Raw genomic sequence first — 22,675 nt, forward strand, 5'->3', positions numbered from 1 at the left:
TGGATGGAGTACCTGGCTGAGTACTGAAGACCTGTGCCGACCAATTGGCTGGTGTATTCATCGGTATTTTCAACCTCTCACTCTGGCATTGTGTGGTACCAACCTGCTTCAAGCAGGCTTCAGTTGTACTGGTGCCCGAGAAGAGCGTGGTAACCTGTCTAAAATACCGCCACCCAGTGGCATTGACACCCACAGTGATGAAGTGTTTTGAGAGGCTGGTGTTGAAACATATCAGCTCCCGTCTGAGTGGTGACTTGGATCCACTCTAATTCACCTACCTAAGCAACAAGCAGAAGCTATCTCGTTGGCTCTTCACACAACCCTGGACAGCAAAGATGTACACTTCAGGATGCTCTTTATTGATTACAGCTCAGCATTTAACACCACCATCCCCTCAAAACTAATCAGTAATCCCGGGCCTCAACATGACCTTGTTCAATTGGATCCTGGAATTCCTCACTTGTAGACCCCGGTCAATTTGACAAAAACATCTCCTCCGCAATCTCCACCAGCACAGGAGCACCACAGGGATGTGTGCTTAGCCCCCTGTCTACTCACTTTACACCTATGACTGTGTGGCTGAGCACAGCTCCAACACCATACACAAGTTTGCTGACGACACCACTGTCGTGGGCTGTGTCAAAGGTGGTGATGAATCAGCATGCAGGAGGGAGATTGAAAATCTGGCTGAGTGGTGTCATAACAACAACCTCTCGCTCAATGCCATTAAGACCAAGGGACTGATCATAGACTTCAGGAGAGGGGAACCAGAGGTTCATGAGCCAGTAATCATTGGAGGCTCAGATGCGGCGAGGGTCTCTAGCTTCAAGTTCCTTGGAGTCACAATATCAGACTTGCCCTGGAACCCATATAAATATAATTGGGAAGAAAGCATAACAGCACCTCGACTTCCTCAGGAGTCTTTGGAGATTCAGCATGTCATCAAAAACTTTGACAAACTTCTATAGATGTGTGGTGGAAAGTGTGCTGACTGGCTGCATTATGAACACTGATGCCTTTGAGCAGAAAATCCTACGGAACAAAGTGGATTTGGCCCAGTAGATCATGGGTAAAACTCTCCCAACCATTGAGCACATCCACATGAGAAAGCAGCATCCATCATCAGAGATCCTCACCACCCAGGCTGTGCTCTTTTCTCACTGCTGCCACCAGGTAGAAGGTACAAGAGCCTCAGGACTCAAGCCAACAGGTTCAAGAACAGTTACTACCCTCAACCATCAGGCTCTTGAAACAAAGAGGGCAGCTACACTCATTTAAGTTATTTATTTATTATCTACATCTGCAGTTGTTTACAGTTCTGGATGTTTACAGTTTACAGATCCTGTTTTGATGCACCATCAATAACTCACTCTGAGACGTAAGGCGAGATATCGGCTTTTATTGACTGGAAGAAGGAACAAGCAGTGAGTGACCACCATGCTACATCCTGGAGACTGAGAGGCCGGGCTCAGGCCTTGATCGCCTTTATACAGGAGGAGCCACAGGAGCAGTCAGCAGGGGGCGTGTCCAGACAGTTATATGTAGTTCACCACATTCACCCCCCCCCCTTTGTTTTAAAAGAGTCCCCATGTGGCGAAGTTTCTTACAGGTTAAGTCTATCAGGTGGTCGAATCTGTCGCTGCGATCTACGTGAGTGCCCAGGTGCCGGTGGTGATTGCACCGGAGACGGTGGTTGTGCTGGTTCCAGCCTAACTGGAGGTGTCAGCCCACTAGGTGTCAGTGATCCCTCACGCATGTGCGAGGTGCTTGGTATATATGCGTACGAAATGCCCGGTATATGAGTGTTGAAAGGAGTCTGTGTAGGGCCTGGTTCATGCGGTGTCACCTCGGGTACAGGGTTTATAGTTACCGGAGAGTGTTCAGGGTAGTGGTCTGCTGCACCTGCGGGCGCTAGGTCGCAGATGGAGACCGTGTCCTCCCGCCCATCAGGTAAGACCACACACACACACCGGCCCACACATCCCACCCAGCACCATGCTGACAGCTGCGCTACTGACACCACTTGCAGTCTCTCCACCCTTAAGGTCCCTCCCCCACCGCTGTTCGCCAACCTGACCCCCGACTGTAAACCTGTGGCAACTAAAAGCAGGAGGTACAGCGCGGGGGACAGGGCCTTCATTCAGTCAGAGGTGCAGCGGCTGCTCAGGGAGGGGATCATTGAGCCAAGCATAAGTCCTTGGCAGTCCCAGGTGGTTGTTGTTCGGACTGGGCAGAAAGATAGGATGGTCGTGGACTATAGTCAAACCATCAATAGGTTCACGCAGCTTGACACATACCCCCTACCCCGCATCGCGGATATGGTCAACCAGATAGCTCAGTACAAGGTGTACTCGACAATAGATCTGAAATCCGCTTATCACCAGCTCCCAGAGGACCGCCCCTACACAGCCTTCGAGGCGGGCGGCAGGCTCTATTACTTCCTGTGCGTCCCCTTCGGTGTCACGAATGGTGTCTCTGTCTTCCAGAGGGAAATGGACCGGATAGTGGACCAGTACCAACTGAAGGCCACATTTCCCTATCTGGATAACATCACCATCTGTGGTCGCGACTGGCCGGATCACAACGCCAACCTCCAACGATTTCTCCAAGTGGCCGAAGCTCTGAACCTTACTTATAACAAGGAACAAGCAGTGAGTGACCACCATACTACATCCTGGTGATTGAGAGGCCGGGCTCAGACCTCAATCGCCTTTATACAGGGGTCTGTGGGAGGAGCCACAGGAGCAGTCAGCAGGGGGCGTGTCCAGACAGGTATATGTAGTTCACCACATGTTTACTGTTACTATTCTGTAGATTTGCTATAGCATGCCCACAGAAAAGGAACCTCAGGGTTGTATGCGGAGACATGTACACACTCTTAATAAATTTCACTTTGAACTTTGCAGTTGGAGTTCCATCAGTTCTGATGTGAAACATTAACTCTGCTCTCCTTTCCACTGATGCTGTCTGAACTGCTGAGAATTTCCTGTTTTTATTTTGTGTCAAGAATCTGCAGATTTTGTTTTTGCTTTTCAATCTGGTTTTAACCCTTGCTGTCCCCAAGCCTCAAACTTGCCTTTTATAATAGCAATTACTTTAAAAGCACCGTTCAAGGTCAATTTTATTTTCAAAGTACACACGTCGCCATACACAACCCTGAGATTCATTTTCTTGCAGGCACACTTAAAAAAATCTATAGAATAATAATCATAACAGGATCAATGAAAAATCCCCCAACTAGGGCTTTCCACCAGTGTGCAGAAGGCAACAAACTGTGCAAATACAAAAAGAGGAAATAATAATCATAAATAAATAAGCAATAAATATCAAGAACATGAGGTGAAGAGTCTTTTTCACCCAGAGAGTGGTGGATATGTGGAATGCTCTGCCTCAGAAGGCAGTGGAGGCCAATTCTCTGGATGCTTTCGAGAAAGAGTTAGATAGAGCTCTTGAAGATAGCGGGGTCAAGGGATACGGGGAGAAGACAGGAACGGGGTACTGATTGTGGATGATCAGCCATGGTCACAGTGAATGGTGGTGCTGGCTCAAAGGGCCGAATGGCCTACTCCTGCACCTACTGTCTATTGTCCATTGAGTTTCATGTTGTGGGAACGTTTCAAGTGAAGTTATGTCTTTCGGTTCAAGAGCCTGATGGCTGAGGGGGAATGACTGTTGGGGGCGGCACAGGAGCATGGTGGTTATTGCAGCCCAGGTTTGACCCCCGCTGCTGCCTGTTTGTACGTTCTCCCCGTGACCGCGTGGGTTTCCTCCCGTACTGGTTGGGAAGGCTTTACCCACGATGCATTACTAACTAAGTAAAAGTGGGCGGAAAGGTTTGGAAGTGTGACTGATCTTTAAATTCATCTTCATCTTAATTTCGTTAGAGCCACACAGCATTGCAACAGGCCCTTTGGCCCATCGAATCTGTGCTGACCACCGTGCAATCATCTATGTTAATCCAATCCTTCCTCTTGCCCCTCCATCGACTCCTCCTTTCCCCCCCCCCCCGGCCTTTCTGTGGTCACCACCTAAACCGAGGATGCTGGAAATCGGGATCAATGCGTGCACACAAAATGGTGGAGGAACTCGCTGAAGGGTCAGCGTGGAGGAGAATGTGCAGAGTGGGGAAACTGGCAGTCGTTCATTGAGATTCTACGGCCGTCTGAGAGGTCAGTTGGTGACATCAGTCAACTCTGGTGACCTGCAGTCTGAATAGAACCTGCGGAGGAGCCTGCAGCCCAGAGCCTTCATCAGGACTCAAAATAGGCCAAAAGTTTAAAGCTCCCTCAATGGTCCTAACAAAGCTGACATCAGCGCAAGGAATAGAACTCTTAATGATTTGATGAAAGGAATTTTAAGAATGAAAGTCATGGTTGGGGGAGGGGGGTGGGTAGGGGGTGGTGTAGACATCCCACCCTGCAAAAACTCATTTCAGGGAGGTAGCACCATCAATTTGCGGGAGACCTGGGAGAGGTGGGATGTCTGAAATAGAGTAGCTCCTTAGCAGCTAGCCAGTTAGTTTAAATAACGTTAGCTATGCTAATGAATGAGTGACATCTGTTAAACTCAGCTCAACAGTGATTTAACCCACCATGGGTAATAGAAAAGTCACTGTTGCAAACAGTGCAGCGAGCAACACTGTCATTATTTTTGACGCCTATTAGGCAGGGGTACACTTTGTATTTTGAAGTACGTTTTATATTTTCTTTTTTTGAAACACTCTGCCATGGCGTGCTCTCTCGCTTGCTCGCTCTGTCTGTCTCTTGTTCTCTCTCTCTCAAAAAAATTGATTTCTGGGATATTGTATATAATTTGCTGGTGTCAGGGAGCCACTATCAATATGTGGGAGACTCCCAGAACTTCCAGGAGAGGTGGGATGACTGGGGGTGAGAGTAGGGTGTTTAGAATTGCCTGTAAGAAGGCCGTAGGCTCAGGTCCCATACTGCGCATTCAGCAGTCCGACTTTATATATTTGTTCAGATACAGCGCAGAATAGGCCTTCTGGCTTCTCGGGCCACACTGCCCAGCAACCCCCCCAATTTAATCCTAGCCCAATCATGGAACAATTTACAACAACCATTTCACCTACCAACTGATAGGTTCTTTGGACTGCGGTAGGAAACCAGAGCACCCGGAGGAAACCCACACGGTCACGGGGAGAACATACAAACTCCTTACTGGCAGCAGCAGGAAGTGAACCTGGGTTGCCTGTACTGTAAAGAGATGTGCTGACCACTATGCCACCGTGCTTATGGGACACTTGGACTGTTGGTCGGTTCCAGGCCTCAGGAACCTATTCCTGTTATGAGTAGCTTACTAAGGTTAATTAAAGGGAAATCTTTCAGGTCTGCAGGAAACTGAACTAATACTTTGCAGTCTCAAAGTGATAAGATTACCATGATGGACCAAATGGACTTTTAGTGCACAAGGTACTGCTTGAATCAAAGTATAGATCTCTTGCCCACACTGACAGTGCACACCCCTCTGTTTGGGAATGATTCTAACACAGAACAGTACAGCACCGGAAAGGCCATTTAGCCCATAAAATTGTGCTGTTCATATCACACAGAGTGCAAACATGTCATACCACCCAGGTGAAACTTAATGAATGGAGACTTTACTCCAGGACAAATAAACTTGCTGAATTGCATGATCCAAACACAAAATACTGGATCTGTCTAAAGCAAGGGCTCCCAACCTGGGGTCCACAGACCCCCTCGGTTAATGGTAGGGGTCCATGGCATAACAAGAAGTTGGGAACCTCTGATCTAAAGCCACCAAATTCCAGAAATGTTTGGGGGTCAGTTGATGTTTCAGATTGCTACGCTTTTTCCGATGTCAGCCAGAAACATGTGGAAACATATCAGTAAACCCTGAAGTCCTTATGAATTTGCAACTTTGGTAAAATGTAATGTGACAAAATGGAACCTATGAAATCCCAAGATGCTTTGTTGGTTTGGATTGGAGGCATACAAGCCTGTGTGTGTTTTTATGACAGGAGCAGTGTTTTATGGCGGGAGGAGGATGGTTTGACAACAGAGGTAAACTTCCACTGAACAGTGTGGGCATGTTATATTGGTGGTAGAATGTGTTATGTGGAACTTGCAGGCTGCCCTCAGTTTACCCTTGGATGTGTTGGTTGTTAACACAAATGATATATCTCATTGTATATTTCAATGTACATGTGATAAATCTGATTCTGAATTTAACATGATTTAGTTGCCACCACTGCTGACTATAGCAGGCTCGATAACAAGAAGCCTCCATAACATCTGAAAAGGCTCTCTCCAAGTTTAGTGTAGAGGAGACAGGGAAAATGAGGAACTTATGTGATGGTTACTGAAAAATGGAAATATGTTTTGAGATTTTGCAGTGAGAATCATAGAGTCAGCACAGAAACAGGCCATCTAGTCCATGCTGAATCATGTAAGACAGACAGACAGACAGACATACTTTATTGATCCCAAGGGAAACTGGGTTTTGTTACAGCCGAACCAACCAAGAATAGTGAAGAAATATAGCAATATAAAACCATAAATAATTAAATAATAAGTTAATAATGCCAAGTGGAAATAAAGTCCAGGGCCAGCCTATTGGCTCAGGGTGTCTGACACTCCGAGGGAGGAGTTGTAAAGTTTGATGGCCACAGGCAGGAATGACTTCCTATGATGCTCGGTGTTACCGGTGGAATGTGTCTCTGGCTGAATGTACTCCTGTGCCTAACCAGTACATTATGGAGTGGATGGGAGTCATTGTCCAAGATGGCATGCAACTTGGACAGCATCCTCTTTTCAGACACCACCGTCAGAGAGTCCAGTTCCACCCCCACAACATCAGTGGCCTTGCTAAAGAGTTTGTTGATTCTGTTGGTGTCTGCTACCCTCAGCCTGCTGCCCCAGCACACAACAGCAAACACAATAGCACTGGCCACCACAGCCTCATAGAACATCCTCAGCATCGTCCGGCAGATGTTAAAGGACCTCAGTCTCCTCAGGAAATAGAGACGGCTCTGACCCTTCTTGTAGACAGCCTCAGTGTTCTTTGACCAGTCCAGTTTATTGTCCATTCGTATCCCCAGGTATTTGTAATCCTCCACGATGTCCACAGCGACCCCTTGGATGGAAACAGGGGTCACCGGTGCCTTGGCCCTCCTCAGGTCCACCACCATCTCCTTAGTCTTTTTCACATTAAGCTGCAGATGATTCTGCTTGCACTATGTGACAAAGTTTCCCACCGTCGCCCTGTACTCAGCCTCATCTCCCTTGCTGATGCATCGAACTATGGCAGAGTCATCAGAAAACTTCTGAAGATGGCAAGACTCTGTGTTGTAGTTGAAGTCCGAGGTGTAGATGGTGAAGAGAAAGGGAGACAGGACAGTCCCCTGTGGAGCCCCAGTGCTGCTGACCACTCTATCTGACAAACTGCCTACTTCCATGGTACATGGTTATGGGACCACAGCTCTCCATATCCAAACTTCTCTTAAACGTTGAAATCAAACTCGCATACACCACTTGTGCTGGCAGCTCATTCCACACTCTCACCACCCTCTGAGTGAAGAAGTTTCCCCTCGTGTTCCCCTTAAACTTTTCACCTTTCACTCTTTCACCCTTAACGCAGTCCCACCCATTTGCTAAAATCTGCTTGCATTTACCCTATCTCTACCCCTCATAATTTTGTATACCTCTATCAAATGTCCCCTCAATTTTCTATGTTCCAAAGAATAAAGTCCTAACCAATTCAATCTCTCCTTATTACTCAGGTCCTCCAGACCCAGCAATATTGTTGTAAATTTTCTCTGTACTCTTTCAACCTTATTTACCTATTTCCTGTAGGTAGGTGACCAAAAATTGCACACAATACTCCAATCCAGCCCTCACCAACATCTTATACAACTTCAACCTAAACTCCGAACTCCTCTACTCATTGCTTTGCTTTATGAAGTCCAAGCTACTAAAAGCTTTCTTTTTGACCCGATCTACCTGTGACGCTACTTTCATCAAATTATGGACCTGTATTCCTGGATCCCTTTGTTCTACCACACACCTCAGCGCCCCACCATTCACTGTACTGCTGGAAATCCTGAGTGACATGCAGAAAATGCTGGAGGAACTCTCTGTGGGTCAGGCAGCATCTATGGAGGGGGATGATCAGCCGACCTCTCAGGCCAAAAACTTTTCATCAGGATTCATTTTATGAAGAGATTTTATGTTTTCCTGGCATCTTTCACAACCTGGGGATCTCTCAGAGACAACCGAGTATTTTTAACGTACAGTCACCACTGAGATGAAGAAAGCACAAGTCCCTACGAGCAACAATCACTCTACCCTTTGTGTTTGTGGTGGATTTGTATATGAGATGCATGGCCTTCACCCATTCTCTTGCAAAACCAGACATTCAGACAGTGAAGAAAGCTAATGGCATGCTGGCCTTTATAACAAGGGGAATTGAGTATAGGAGTAAAGAGGTCCTTCTGCAGCTGTACAGGGCCCTGGTGAGACCCCACCTGGAGTATTGTGTGCAGTTTTGGTCTCCAAATTTGAGGAAGGACATTCTTGCTATTGAGGGAGTACAGCGTAGGCTCACAAGGTTAATTCCCAGAATGGCGGGACTGTCATATGTTGAAAGATTGGAGCTTGTATACACTGGAATTTAGAAGGATGAGAGGGGATCTGATTGAGACATATAAGATTATTAAGGGATTGGACACGCTGGAGGCAGGAAGCATGTTTCCGCTGATGGGTGAGTCCAGAACTAGAGGCCACAGTTTAAGAATAAGGGGGTAGGCCATTTAGAACAGAGATGCAGAAAAACTTTTTCACCCAGAGAGTGGTGGATATGTGGAATGCTCTGCCCCAGAAGGCAGTGGAGGCCAAGTCTCGGGATGCATTCAAGAGAGAGTTAGATACTCTTATAGATAGCGGGGTCAAGGGATATGGGGAGAGAGCAGGAACAGGTGTATTGATTGTGTATGATCAGCCATGATCACAGTGAATGGCGGTGCTGGCTAGAAGGGCCGAATGGCCTACTCTTGCACCTACTGTCTATTGTCTATTCACCCCACAAACCGGACAGGAGGGAGCCAAGTCAATGCTTGTAGGCTTGTTCTAACTTCATAATTCACCTTAATAAACAGAGTGCTTATTGATCAAACCATGGCTACAATCAAACAGATATTCCCAATTGATGCACAGACATGTTGAACACGACACAATTTCATCCAGTTAAAAACGACACCCAATTCTTCTCAGATGGTTTGTATCTGATCCTGTGTGCAGGATTCCCTTGTGAATTAAAGTTGGCAGGAGGAGTGGGCAGGTGATTTCTCAATGCAAGAGGCCAAGGTATAGCTCTCTTCCCCCCTCAGCCCACTCCAGAATCCTCCTACCGTCCCGTTGCACTCACAACCATCATCATGAAGTGTTTCAAGAGGCTCATCATGAGGCACATCAGGACCCTGCTGCCCCCCCTCACTGAACCCCCTGCAGTTTGCATACCATCCCAACTGCCCAACAGATGACGCCATTGCCATCACCCTCCACCTTACCCTAACCCACCTGGACAAAAAAGACACGTATGTTTGAATGCTGTTCATAGACTTCAGTTCAGCATTCAACACAATCATCCCTCAGAAACTGATTGGAGAGCTGAGCCTACTGGGCCTGAACCTCCCTCTGCAACTGGATCCTAGACTTCCTGACTTGGACTTCTCTGGTAGAGATCGTTAAGAGCACCAAATTTCTTAGTGTTCACTTGGCAGAGAATCTCACCTGATCCCTCAACACCAGCTCCATAGCAAAGAAAGCCCAGCAGCATCTCTACCTTCTGCAAAGGCAGAGGGAAGTCCATCTCCCCCCCCCCATCCTCATCACATTCTACAGGGGTTGTATTGAGAACATCCTGAGCAGTTGCATCAGTGCCTCGTTCGGAAATTGCACCATCTCGGATCGCAAGACCCTGCAGTGGATAGTGGGGTCAGCTGAGAAGATAATCAGGGTCTCTCTTCCCACCATCACGGACATTTACACTACACGCTGCATCCGCAAAGCAAACAGCATTATGAAGGACCCCACGCACCCCTCATACAAACTCTTCTCCCTCCTGCCATCTGGGAAAAGGCTCCGAAGCATTCGGGCTCTCACGACCAGACTATGTAACAGTTTCTTCCCCCCAGGCTATCAGACTCTTCAATACCCAGAGCCTGGACTGACACCTTACTGCCCTATTGTCCTGTTTATTATTTATTGTAATGCCTGCACTGTTTTGTGCACTTTATGCAGTCCTGGGTACGTCTGTAGTCTAGCGTAGTTTTTACATAGTTCAGTGTAGTTTTTGTACTGTTTCATGTAGCACCATGGTCCTGAAAAATGTTGTCTCATTTTTACTGTGTAGTGTACCAGCAGTTATGGTCAAAATGACAATAAAAAGTGGCTTGATTTGAGTTGACTTTGGACCGTCAGGTGGAATCTTTGCACCAGTGAAGTATGGCACTTGCCCTGAAGTAGTGTGGCCCACCCACGTAGTGAGGTTACTTCCCCTCTGAAGCTGCTATCGAGCTACAGAGCTGAAGGTCAACAACCCTCTGCCTGCCCAGAGATGCGCAGATTCCCAAACAGTGACTTAGTAAAAGCAGAAGTACTGCACGTTAAAAAAAAAACGCCCTGAATTCTGGTGGGGATCTCTGTCCCCAAGGCTTACAGCCATTGGCTAAAATGAGCAAGTTTATTTCACATTTAAAATGAAGGCTGGAATCATTTTTCTCAGCCTGACACCTCATCAAACCAGCTCTTACAGTGGGGGGAGAAGGGGGAGAGAATTGGGCATTTGGGTGTTGGCTGCTGGGGGTCCACACACCAGGATTCAACACTGATAGGATGGAACTAGCAGACGTCAAAAAGTTGTGAGGAGAAGGAAGGAGAATGGTGTCGAGGGGGGAGGTGATAAATCGGCCATGATGGAATGGCAGAGCAGACTCGATGGGCTGAAAGGCCTAATTCAGCTCCTATGTCTTATGGTCACACCCCACACTTATCTTACACCAGCAAAGCAGTCAGAAAATTTATTTATTTATTGATTTGATTGAGATACTGCACAGTCCTTTGAAACACGCCACCCAGCAACCCCCGATTTAATCCTAGCCTAATCGCGGGACTATTTACAATGTCCAATTAACCTACAAACTGGTAGGTCTTTGGACTGTCGGAGCACTCGGAGAAACCCACACGGACACAGGGAGAACGTACAGACTCCTTACAGGCAGCGGCGGGAATTGAACCCTGGGTTGCCGGTACCGTAAAGTGTTAGCTGTGCCTCTCCCAACCTCGCCCAGGAATCGGTTTCTAACTATTCCCATTCAGCCACTGGGATATGTAAACTCTGGCCACCCAATGCCTTATGTTTCTGCAGTTTTCCCTTCATCGTCTTCGGGAGATTACATGTCTTCTGATTAGAACGGTCACACATGATCTACTGGCCTACAGAAAAGAACTTCCAAACTTAAAAGGCGCTGAAAATACGGGAGCGACATGCCTGTACAGTCCCAGTAACTTCATATACACGGTTTCTTGGCCGACAAAGGGTCAGAAGGGCTGGAACATCCACTATGGTCCCATGATATGACTTATTGCTATCTGCAAGTGGATGAGTGTTCCTACCCAGCACGGAAGACCATCTCAGAGCAAGTTAGATGTTGTTCCAATCAGAACATCCTGCGTTCCTTATCCCACCACCTCAGCCACCCCCTCCCCACCCACGTGGCCAAACTGAATGACCAGCTCTCTGGGCCCTGGGTCAGGATTTCCATTTGGTGGGGAAGGTGCGGTTGTACAAGTAGGTGCTGGGCTGGCTCCACTGGCTCTTGCTGCCATATAGTCAGATATTGGGCAGGTGGTGGTCGTGCTTGTGCCGCTGGTACTTCTTGCTCTCCGGAGCGGGCGAGATGTTGCTGCTCGTTAGCTGGGGCAGGTACTGCATCTGGGGAAGGGGAAGGGAACGGCGTTACGGTGGGACACCCGGAATTCATCCCGTTAGGGCGCAGTGCCATTGCAGCAGCATACATAACACACATGCAGAATCAGAATCAGGTTTAATATCACTGGCATATGTCGTGACGTTTGTGAACACAGAGCCCCCATGCACACAAGACCACAGACACATGATCTCACACACACTCTCTCTCTCTCTCTCTCTCTCTCTCTCTCTCTCTCTCACTCACTCACTCAAAAGAACAATAAGCTTGCCTTGACATTAACCCTCTTGCTGGCTCAGTAGGCTGAGAGTGCAAACTTGGCAAGTTCATTAACAAGAGAAAGTCTGCCGATGCTGGAAATCCAAGCAACAGACACGAAATGCTGGAGGAACTCAGCAGGCCAGGCAGCATCCTTCGGTTTCTCAAACTTCCAGTAATGCCCTCCCCACTGCCTTCACCATTTCCCATCCCCTTGTTCCCTTGCCCGTCCATCGCCTCCATCTGGTGCTGCTCCCCACCCCCCTTTCTTCTTTCTTTCATGGCCTCCTGTCTCTTTCACCAATCAACTTCCTAGCTCTTTGCTCCAATCCTCCCCCTCCCAGTTTCACCTATCGCCTGGCATTTCTCTCTCCCCACCACCCACCCTGCTCATCTTTTTTTCTCCAGTCCTGCTGAAGGGTTTTGGCCTGAAACGTCGACTGTACTGTTTTTCCACAGATGCTGCCTGGCCTGCTGAGTTCCTCCAGCATCGTGTGTGTGGGTGTGTGTGTGTGTGTTGCTAGGCAAGTTCATCCCTATGTTCTGAATGGGTGGTACAAAGGATGCCTCGCTGATTGTGGCTCGTTCCTCACACTGGCTGAGACATTGTCCAGGATTTGACCAATCAGCACAGGCAGTCCAGAAGACACAGGAGCAGACACAGGACCATTCGGCCCATCATGCCTGCTCCGCCATTCCATCATGGCTGGTTTATTATCCCTCTCAACCCTATTCTTCTGCCTTCTCCCCGTAACCTTTGACAACCATACTCATCAGGAAACTATCAATCCCTGCTTTAAATATACTCAATGACCTGACCTCCATAGTCTTCCGTGGCAATGAACTCCACAGATACACCGCCCTCTGGCTAAAGAAGTCCTTCTACATCTCTGTTCTAAAGGGACATCCTTGAATTCTGAGGCCCTCTAGTCCTAGACTCCTTCACTATAGGAAACATCCTCTGCATATAACCATATAACGACTACAGCACGGAAACAAGACATCTCGATCCTTCTAATCCGTGCCGAATGCTTACTCTCACCTAGTCCCACCGACCTGCCCTCAGCCCATAACCCTCCATTCCTTTCCTGTCCATATACCTATCCAATTTTTTTTAAGTGACAACTTCGAACCTGCCTCTACCACTTCTACTGGAAGTTCATTCCACACAGCTACCATTCTCTGAGTAAAGAAGTTCCCCCTCATGTTATCCCTAAACTTTTGCCACCTAACTCTCAACTCATGTCCTCTTGTTTGAATCTCCCCTACTCTCAATGGAAAAAGCCTATCCACGTCAACTCTATCTATCCCCCTCATAATTTTAAATACTTCTATCAAGTCCCCCCTCAACCTTCTACACTCCAAAGAATGAAGACCTAACTTGTTCAATCTTTCTCTGTAACTTAGGTGCTGGAACCCAGGTAACATTCTAGTAAATCTCCTCTGTACTCTCTCTATTTTGTTGACATTTTTTCCTATAATTTGGTGACCAGAACTGTACCCAATACTCCAAATTTGGCCTCACCAATGCCTTGTACAATTTTAACATTACATCCCAACTCCTATATTCAATGCTCTGATTTATAAAGGCCAGCATACCAAAAGCTTTCTTCACCACCCTATCCACATGAGATTCCACCTTCAGGGAACTATGCACCATTATTCCTAGGTCACTCTGTTCTACTGCATTCCTCAATGCCCTACCATTTACCATGTATGTCCTATTTGGATTAGTCCTACCAAAATGTAGCATCTCACACTTATCAGCATTAAACTCCATCTGCCGTCTTTCAGCCCACTCTTCTAACTGGCCTAAATCTCTCTGCAAGCTTTGAAAACCTACTTCATTATCCACAACACCACCTATCTTAGTATCATCTGCATACTTACTAATCCAATTTACCACCCCATCATCCAGATCATTAATGTATATAACAAACCATGTCTATGTCCACTCTATCCAGCCTGTTCAATATTTGATAGGTTTCTATGAGGTCCCCCTCTCAATCTTCTAAATTCCAGCGAGTGCGGGCCCGAAGCCGCCAGACGCTCCTCCTACATTAACCCTCTTGTTCCTGGGATCCCCATCATGGACCTCCTCTGGACCCTCTCCAGCGGCAGCACATCCTTTCTCCGAAATGTGCCCAAAATGCTGGGGGATCTCAGCAGGTCTTTGGAAGGGAGTAAACAGTCGGCGTTTCGGCTGGGAACACTTATTTCATCGGCCCTGGTCAGTGATTTTCACTCTGACAGGTGACCAATCAGTGATGCATCGGTGGGAGCAGCTACGGACTTACCCCCTGAGGGCGTCGGCGTGGCACCCTCCTGAACCTCTCCAGCTCCCTGCTGCCCTCCACCTCCTCCCGGTAGCTGTCGAAGTGCGGGTGCTGGAGGAGTTGATCGCAGGCCAGCCTCTCTGCTGGGTTCATCATCAGGCAGCCCTGGGGCAGGCAAAAGAGTGGCAGGTATTCGCACTGGGGTCTGAGCAACTCCTCAACTGTGTCACAGTGAGCCCCAGGAACTTAGGACGTGAGAAACTGCAGTGACTGAAGCATCCCAACCCCACTCTGTTAGTACAGGCTGCACCTTGGTGTTATATCAAGGCCCTCAGTATCACCAAGGGTCCGCCCCACAAACTCTTGGATCTTCTACTGCCAGGCAGAAGCTGCCGCAGTGTAAGAACACAAACTGTTTGGCTGGGTATCAGCTTCTCACCCCAGGCTATGAGATTTCTGAAAGACCCTGATACCACCCAGGTCACATTATCTATGATAGCTCCATTAGCAGTAATCTGTCATATATTTAACAATCTGTTATATACACACTTTATGCTGTTGGCCAGAAAGAACTACAGCCTATAAATCAGTGAATTCGAATGAATCAAGGGTAGTGGAAGCAGACAGACCAATTGTCTTTGTTCTTGCCATGAGGTTGAAGGAATGGAGGTGACCATTTTGTGAAGCTGCTCTGCATCCTCCACTTTGTGAACTTAAGTTACTTGATCAGGGTTTTAAGTTAGATACCCAATGATGCTCCAGGTAATCTGCTGGACTAGAGATAATTTCCAAATGAGAAGTTATTTGTGAGGAGTTCCTTTATATCATATAACACGCAGGTTTGTGAATGGTGGGGTCTGTGCCTACCCTGGGTGATTTGAGCTGGTTACTGAAGAGAATAAAGAGCCGTAAATTACTTGTGGAAAGTAGGGCAATAAATGGATGCTGGCTTGGACCAGAGCCAATAAGAAGGTGTTAAAGGTCAGTCAGATGACCCCTAACCAATAACACTGAAATGCATCATTTGAATAGGTAAGGAATGAATATAAAAGCAGATGCTTTGTGTGTGCTGGCAGCGATGACTGACCATCGAGATCCAGCATTGTCGATGCAAAGTGCCCCATAGATACGTGGAGATTTGGAACTGGACCATGAGAAACTGTGCCTCCCTGATCATTATTACTAAAGAGCAGATACATGTAACAATATCAACTTGTACATTTGCAGAATACCTTTTGTACAATCTGTTAATATTATTCTACGTGTTGTATGTGATATATTGGAGTTTGGAAGCTCCTCCAAGAGGACCACAACCTTTTCGTAGGGTTTGGAGGCTCGTGTGCCTCCATGCGGCCATGTTGGCCGGAGTCAGGGATTTTATGCTTTGGCTCTTGGTAGGGTCACCCACACCACACAGGTCAAAGGGTAGAGGCCAGACTCGGAGTGGTCCACTGGTCCTCCAGGTTCAGGGGTTCAGCTCAGGGCTAACAACCCTGACTGTAAAACAAAATTGTTATGGAAACAACAATGAAGAGCTCTTTTGCATCTGAGTGTGACGGTATTCCTGCATTTCCACCCAGGACTTGCATGACAGACAGTAGTGAAAACCGAGAGGAAGATACTGACACGATGAAGGAAGCCCTGAACTCCGCCAGAGACGGAGGACCTTCATTGCTGCCCTAAACACCAGCAGCATAACGGGCAGTAAGTATGTGAGACAGATACTGTGTTTTGCACCTTATTCCCAGAGCAACACTGTTTGGTTTAGCTGTATACCATGTGTACAGCTGAATGACAAGAACTGGAACTAGAAATTAAAGCTGGCAAAAATCATTACAAAAATCACTAAGATGCAAGAATACGTTTATAGCTTTATTTGTACTAAATCCTGGAACTTCCCCTCTAAAGCACTAGAGGAACATCTTCACCAGATATTTAACTCTGCCAGGTATGGCCCCAAGTCCAGCTGTGGAAAGTAAAAGTTCTGCTGCTTCAGAAATGCCTACAGAAGCTCCAAAGACCTCATCCCTGAGGGAGGAAGGATCCACCAAGAGGATGGGCTAGACCTGGAGACAATGTGAAAGACTGGCCCAGGACAAAGGGCCCTGATGAGCTACTGTCAGCGGTTGTGCCCCAGTAGGGGTGATGGTCTTAAGGAGCAGGTGAGAGAGGTCTCCTTCTACTTCTGTTTATAGAACCATAGAAAACCTACAGCACAATACAGGCCCTTTAGCCCACAAAGTTGCGCCTATCTTAGAAGTTGCTAGGGTGACCTATAGCCCTCTATTATTCTAAGCTCCATGTACCTATCCAAAAGCCTCTTAAAAGACCCTATTGCATAATGTTTTGATGTTGCGGTTTCTGAAGATCTTATAGAAACATATAAAATTGTGTAAGGGATAGATAACATAGAGGCAGGAAAGTTGTTTCCACTGGTAGGCGAGACTAGAACTAAGGGATATAGCCTCAAGATCCGGGGGAGTAGATTTAGGACGGAGATGAGGAGGAACTGCTTTTCCCAGAGAGTAGTGAATCTGTGAAATTCTCTGCCCAATGAGGCTACCTCAGTAAATATATTTAAGACAGGGTTGGATAGATTTTTGCATAGTAGGGAAATTCAGGATTAATGGGAAGGGGCAGGTCGGTGGAGGTGAGTCCATGGCCAGATCAGCCATGATTGAATGGCGGAGCAGGCTCGACGGGCCAGATGGCCGACTCCTGCTCCTATTTCTTATGTTCTGATGTTTTGGATGATCAGTCCCACAGAGCTGCTGGAGGCCGGGCAGCCTGGCATTACCTGCACCGTGCCCTGGGTGGCGCCCTTCAGGGAGGTTAGTACTGAGGGGTTCACACAGCTGTAGTTCACACTCACCTTCATGAAGTGGAGGGCCTGAGCAGAGATGTGTGGGAACTTCATTTCGAGAGGCTCCTGTCACGGGAAAGAAAAGCAGTGGTGAAGTTATCATTATTGTGAGGTCCAACACTGACTAGAGAAACAACATCTCAGCTTCTGTGTGGGTGCTCCGCAACCCAACTACATGAACAGTGGCTTTCTTTCGTTCTCTCTTTATGTTTCTTTCCCCCTTTCACTCTCTCCCTCCCCTTCTTTTTCTCTTTTCCTCCACCTTCTCGCTCTGCTCCCCACCCTCCCTTCCCCCCAACTCACCCTTCTCCCCCATCCCTCCCTGTCCCCGATCAACTTCAAAGATTCAAAGTACATTTATTATCAGAGTATGTGTGCAGTTTACAACCCTGAGATTTGTCTTCCCCGCAGACTGACACGAAACAAAGAAACACCATGGAACCCGATCAAAGAAAACCATCAAACCAGCTCCAACATGTAAAAACAAAACAACAACAAATTGCACAAACAGTGAAAATAGAGCGAATAACACACAAAATATTAAACATCGCACAGCAGAGTCCTTGAACGTTTGGTTTAGTTCAGTTCTGTTCAATCTAGTGTTGAACAGTTCATCAACTTTTCCTCGTTTCTCCCCTTCCAATCCCTACCACCCCTTTCTCCCCCTCTTAATTCCATTCACCCTGGACACACATTCCACCCACAGGCTCTCAGCCCGAAGATTCCTCCTCTCTGGTCCTGGTTCCATCTGCCCTTCTCCCCTCCCCTCATCGTTTCTATTGTGACCTTCCTTATCAGATTCCAGAACTGATCCCCCAATCTCCACCTTCACCCTCCGCTCCTCCCTGTCCCCACTGCATCCTTTTTTTTTTGGCCTGCCTCCATCTACCAACTGCACCCTCCCACTCCCCTCCTCTATCTGCCCATCATCCACCAATCACCTCCTGGCTTCTGCCTCACCATTTCACCTCCCCTTATTACTGCTCAAGAGGAATCTCAGGGCTCAAGTCCACTGCTTCGTGAAAGTGGTATCGCAAGTAGATAAGAGTAGAAGAGAAGGGGTTTGGCACGCTTGCCTTTATTGGAGAAGAGTCAGGAAGTTCTGCTGCAGCCGTAGAAAACTTTGGTTTGGTTGCTTTTAAAGTGTTGTGTATGGTTCTGCTCGCCACATTACGGGAAGGATGTGGAGGTTTTGGAGATGCTTCGTGGGAGGTTCACCATTTAATGGACTCTGGGCTGCTGATCATGAAAATCACCAAGAAATCCCCCTATTACAGATCATTTTAAAAAATTGCTGATACCTGTATTTGTTATTTCAACTCATAATTCAAGTCCAAATATCTAATGCTAAGATTAAGGAAGGCGTTTTTGTTGGTCCACAGATCAAACAGGTCATCAATGACAGGCAATCTGAAGAACTTCTAGTGGCACCAGAGAAAAATCACACGGAAGACATTCTAGGATGCTGCTGAAAATTTTCTTGGCAACTACAGAGCACCAAACTACATGCAGCAGGCTGACAACATGCTTCAAGCATATAAAACCATGAAGTGCAACATGTCACAAAAGATTCATTTTCTGCATTCCCATTTAGACTTCTTCCCTGCAAATCTTGGCACTGTCAGTGACAAACATGGTGAAAAGTTTCACTAGGACACTGTGGTCATGGAGAAACAGTATCAGGGCAAAATGGAATCCATCAATGCTGACTGATTTTTGTTCGACACAAGCGAGAAGCCTCAGATACTGAGTACAAATGAAAATCATCAACAAAAACATTTTTAGCTGAGTCGAACTATTGCAAAGCATCCGCACCATTATGCAATTAAATGCATTATTTTCAATAAAAGTTAATTTCTCGTTTCTCTAAAATCCTATGTGATACAAGTAGTCTGAAATTATATTTGGGTTCAGCTTCAAGCAGTCTATCATAAACAAAAAAATTTCTGAGGAAGCAACACTTTTGAGAAAACTTGTCGTCCGGTATTAACCGTTTTGATCCTCGTAGGTGCTGCCTGACCTGCTGAATATTGGCAGCAATTGTGCGAATTTCATTCATTTCAAATTTCTAGTAACTGGAGTAATTATTTTCCAGTTAGTGAGTCTGCTGAGCAACTTGGTCGAAACTGATCTCTCAGTTCACCTCATTACCACCCTCGCTGCTAACTTTTATCTGATCTATCTCTGACTTCCCCAGCTCTGTTTCAGAGGGTAGGTTAGCGAGCAGAGTCTACTGCGAGGCTATGCTTGTATGCAGCAACCAGAACAAACTTGTTTCTGTGGCTCCATTTCATTCTCCCCATTTCACTTCTAAATCTTCAAATACCCTACTTCTACACCTTTGCTTCGCCCACAAGGGGGATGATTTCCCGGTGGCCGACCATTTTAATTCCACTCCCCATTCCCATTCCGAGCTGTTGGTCCATGGCCTCCTCTATTGCCACAATGAGGAGACTCTTAGGCTGGAGGAGAAGCACTTCATATCGACTTCCCCAACTTCTGAAAATTGAAAAAAGAATCTAGTGCTTTCCTGGTGTATATGACAAATAAACTCTTCTCTGTTTCCAGCTGGGTACGGGTATTAATTTTAACCAACGTTTCTACGGCAAACTCTGCCATCTTCTTCAGGGATGATGCCTGGGCATGTCTAGTCTGGTGGTATTTATACCCCCGTTGTCCATCCCTCCTGATTGGCTGGTCCTCAACCAATCAGGTTTCTGCTGTCCCATCTTCTTTACAATCGTATTCCAGTTCTTATTTAGACCGAGACCATTGCCTGTGTTGAAATACCTTTTCTTTAGATTTATTTCAATGGGTTCCTTCACCAGACGGTTCCAAAAGCTATAGGCGCGGCGCAGAAGTCTTGTGCCATCAAAGTCAATCAAGAGTATTCTGCTACCGCCGATTTCTCCGGGTAACCCAAACAGATGCGCCTCTTGTGCTCCTCGATGTGGGTTTCCACCGTGCGTCCCGTCTGGCTGATATGTGCTGCTCTGCATTTGCAGGGAATCCTGTAAATGCCAGCCGTCCTGAGTCTCAGGTCATCTCTGACCCATATAAGCTGTGATTTGAGCTTCCTTAGGGGTTTGTGGATGGAATTAATCCCGTATTTCTTCAGGATCCCAGCAATCCTTCTGGTAATTACTCTGCACTCCCCCTTCGTTCCTTTTCTATTCCCCACTCTGGCTCTCCTCTTTCCCATTTCACTTCTCCTCACCTGCATACTGCCTCTCACCAGTGCTCTCCTCCTTTCCTTCCTTCCATAATCTCTTCTCCTATCAGATTCCTTCTTCTTCAGCCCTTTACCTTTTCCACCTATCACCTTCCAGCTTCTTACTTCAATCTCTCCCCCCTCCTCCACCCACCTACTTCCCCCCTCACCTGGTCTCACCTATTACCTTCCAGCTTGTACTCCTTCTGCTCCTCCCCACCTGCTTCCCCCTTCCTTTCCAGTCCTGATGAAGGCCCGAAACATCATTCCTTTCCGCAGATGCTGTCTGACTTGGTGAGTCCCTCCAGCGTTTTGTGTGGGTTACTTCCACCAAATTTTCCTTTCCCCTCAGCCGTGGCTGCCCTCCCCCTCAGGCTCTCCACTGTGGTTGTCCTATCTCCTGATTTCTGCACTAAGCTGAGAGAAGGGCAGGGCTCCCCTTGTCTTCACCCTTCCTAGTTTCATGACGCAGGATTCCCTTTCTCACAGCACCTTTCCGGTCAGAAGATGGAATGTCAGCTCCCTCCCCCTGGCCCGAGGCCCTAAACATTCCTTCCTGTTGAAGTAGTGAATAATTTGCACTGCTCCCAATTTAGTGCACTGCATTTGTTGCACAGGATGTGGTCGTTTCTGCTCTGGGGAAACCAAATGCAAAATAGACTGGGTGACTGCTTTTCATAAATTCTGCGAGAGTGACCCAGATTCCTATCACTTTATCCATCACATTCTGACCCACATTTTACCTCTCCTGATGAAGCCCATTTTGAGCTCAAGGAACTGTATCTCACCTTCCAACTAAACCTATTACAGCCTTACGCTTTAAGCACCGATGTCAATAATTTCAGATATCCCGCCACTCCAGTCCGGTACTTCACATTTCCAGCACTTTCTCTTGGAACTTTAAGCTCTATTCATTTCCCCTCCTTCCATTAAATATGTCCTCCAGACACAACTTCTACCTCAGGATTTATCCAATTCCATCTGCCCTCTGCTGTACCACAGCCATAGTTTTGTTCTCTCAACTGCACCCTCTTTTAGACACAGTTCACAATTTGTTTCATTGCTGAGGTCCTGAAGGTCAGGTTTTGTTTTACAGATTTCTAGCATCTGTTTTTTCTCTCCCGCCCCCCCCCAGATCACTTAGAACAGCAAATCTTGTCACCATCACCTCACAATCTGTCTGAGATTTCTGTCTACAGACAGTCACACATTTGCGTTTCACAAGTCTGTTACAACCAGACTACTTGGCCCATGAAGTCTGTGCCAGCCCTCACAGAAATCCCATCCGTCCTCACATCTTCCTGTAATCTATTCTTTCTCAGATGCTCATCAAGGCATCAATGATTGTCCTCCCACCCACCCACACAACGGCTAATAATACAATGCCTCGAAAAGGCAGCATCCATCACCCAGGATGAACCCTCTTCTATGTTTTGATATAGAACATAGAATAGTACAGCACATTACAGACCCTTTTGCCCACAATGTTGAGCTGACCCTGAAACCCTGCCTCCCATATAACCCCCCACCTTAAATTCCTCCATATACCTGTCCAGTAGTCTCTTAAACTTCACTAGTGTATCTGCCTCCACCACAGACTCAGGCAATGCCTTCCATGGACTAATCACTCTCTGAGTAAAAAAACTTCCTCTAATATCCCCCTTGAACTTCCCACCCCTTACCTTAAAGTCATGTCCTCTTGTACTGAGCAGTGGTGCCCTGGGGAAGAGGCACTGGCTGTCCACTCTGTCTATTCCTCTTAATATCTTGTAAACCTCTATCATGTCTCCTCTCATCCTCCTTCTCTCCAAAGAGTAAAGCCCTACTTCCCTTCATCTCTGATCATAATCCATACTCTCTAAACCAGGCAGCATCCTGGAAAATCTCCTCTGTACCCTTTCCAATGTTCATCCAATGAGAAATCAACCAATTCTCATTGCTATCATCAGGGAGAAGGTAAAGACTCAACACTTCAGGATCAGCTTCTTCCCTTCGGTCATCAGATTTCTGAATGGACCATGAACACTACCTCACTACTTTATATTCTCTTTCTGCATTACTTATTTAATTTTAACTTGTTTAAGATTACATATGCGAGGGGT

General features: G+C 46.9%; 1 protein-coding gene across 1 annotated transcript in view; it reads right to left on the reverse strand.

Moving 5' to 3' along the window:
• Nucleotides 1-6,438: 6,438 nt before the first annotated feature.
• Nucleotides 6,439-22,675, reverse strand: part of LOC132381445 (cyclin-dependent kinase-like 1) — a 77,126-nt gene continuing 60,889 nt past the window's right edge. The window contains exons 7-9 of the mRNA XM_059950847.1: nt 17,372-17,428; nt 14,521-14,664; nt 6,439-11,970 (exon numbers count right to left, since the gene is read on the reverse strand). Coding sequence (XP_059806830.1) covers nt 11,869-11,970; nt 14,521-14,664; nt 17,372-17,428 — 303 coding nt within the window. The 3' untranslated portion in view covers nt 6,439-11,868. The remainder of the gene's footprint in view (nt 11,971-14,520; nt 14,665-17,371; nt 17,429-22,675) is intronic.

Source organism: Hypanus sabinus, chromosome 26, assembly GCF_030144855.1.
Source record: "Hypanus sabinus isolate sHypSab1 chromosome 26, sHypSab1.hap1, whole genome shotgun sequence".
NCBI classification, from domain to species: domain Eukaryota; kingdom Metazoa; phylum Chordata; class Chondrichthyes; order Myliobatiformes; family Dasyatidae; genus Hypanus; species Hypanus sabinus.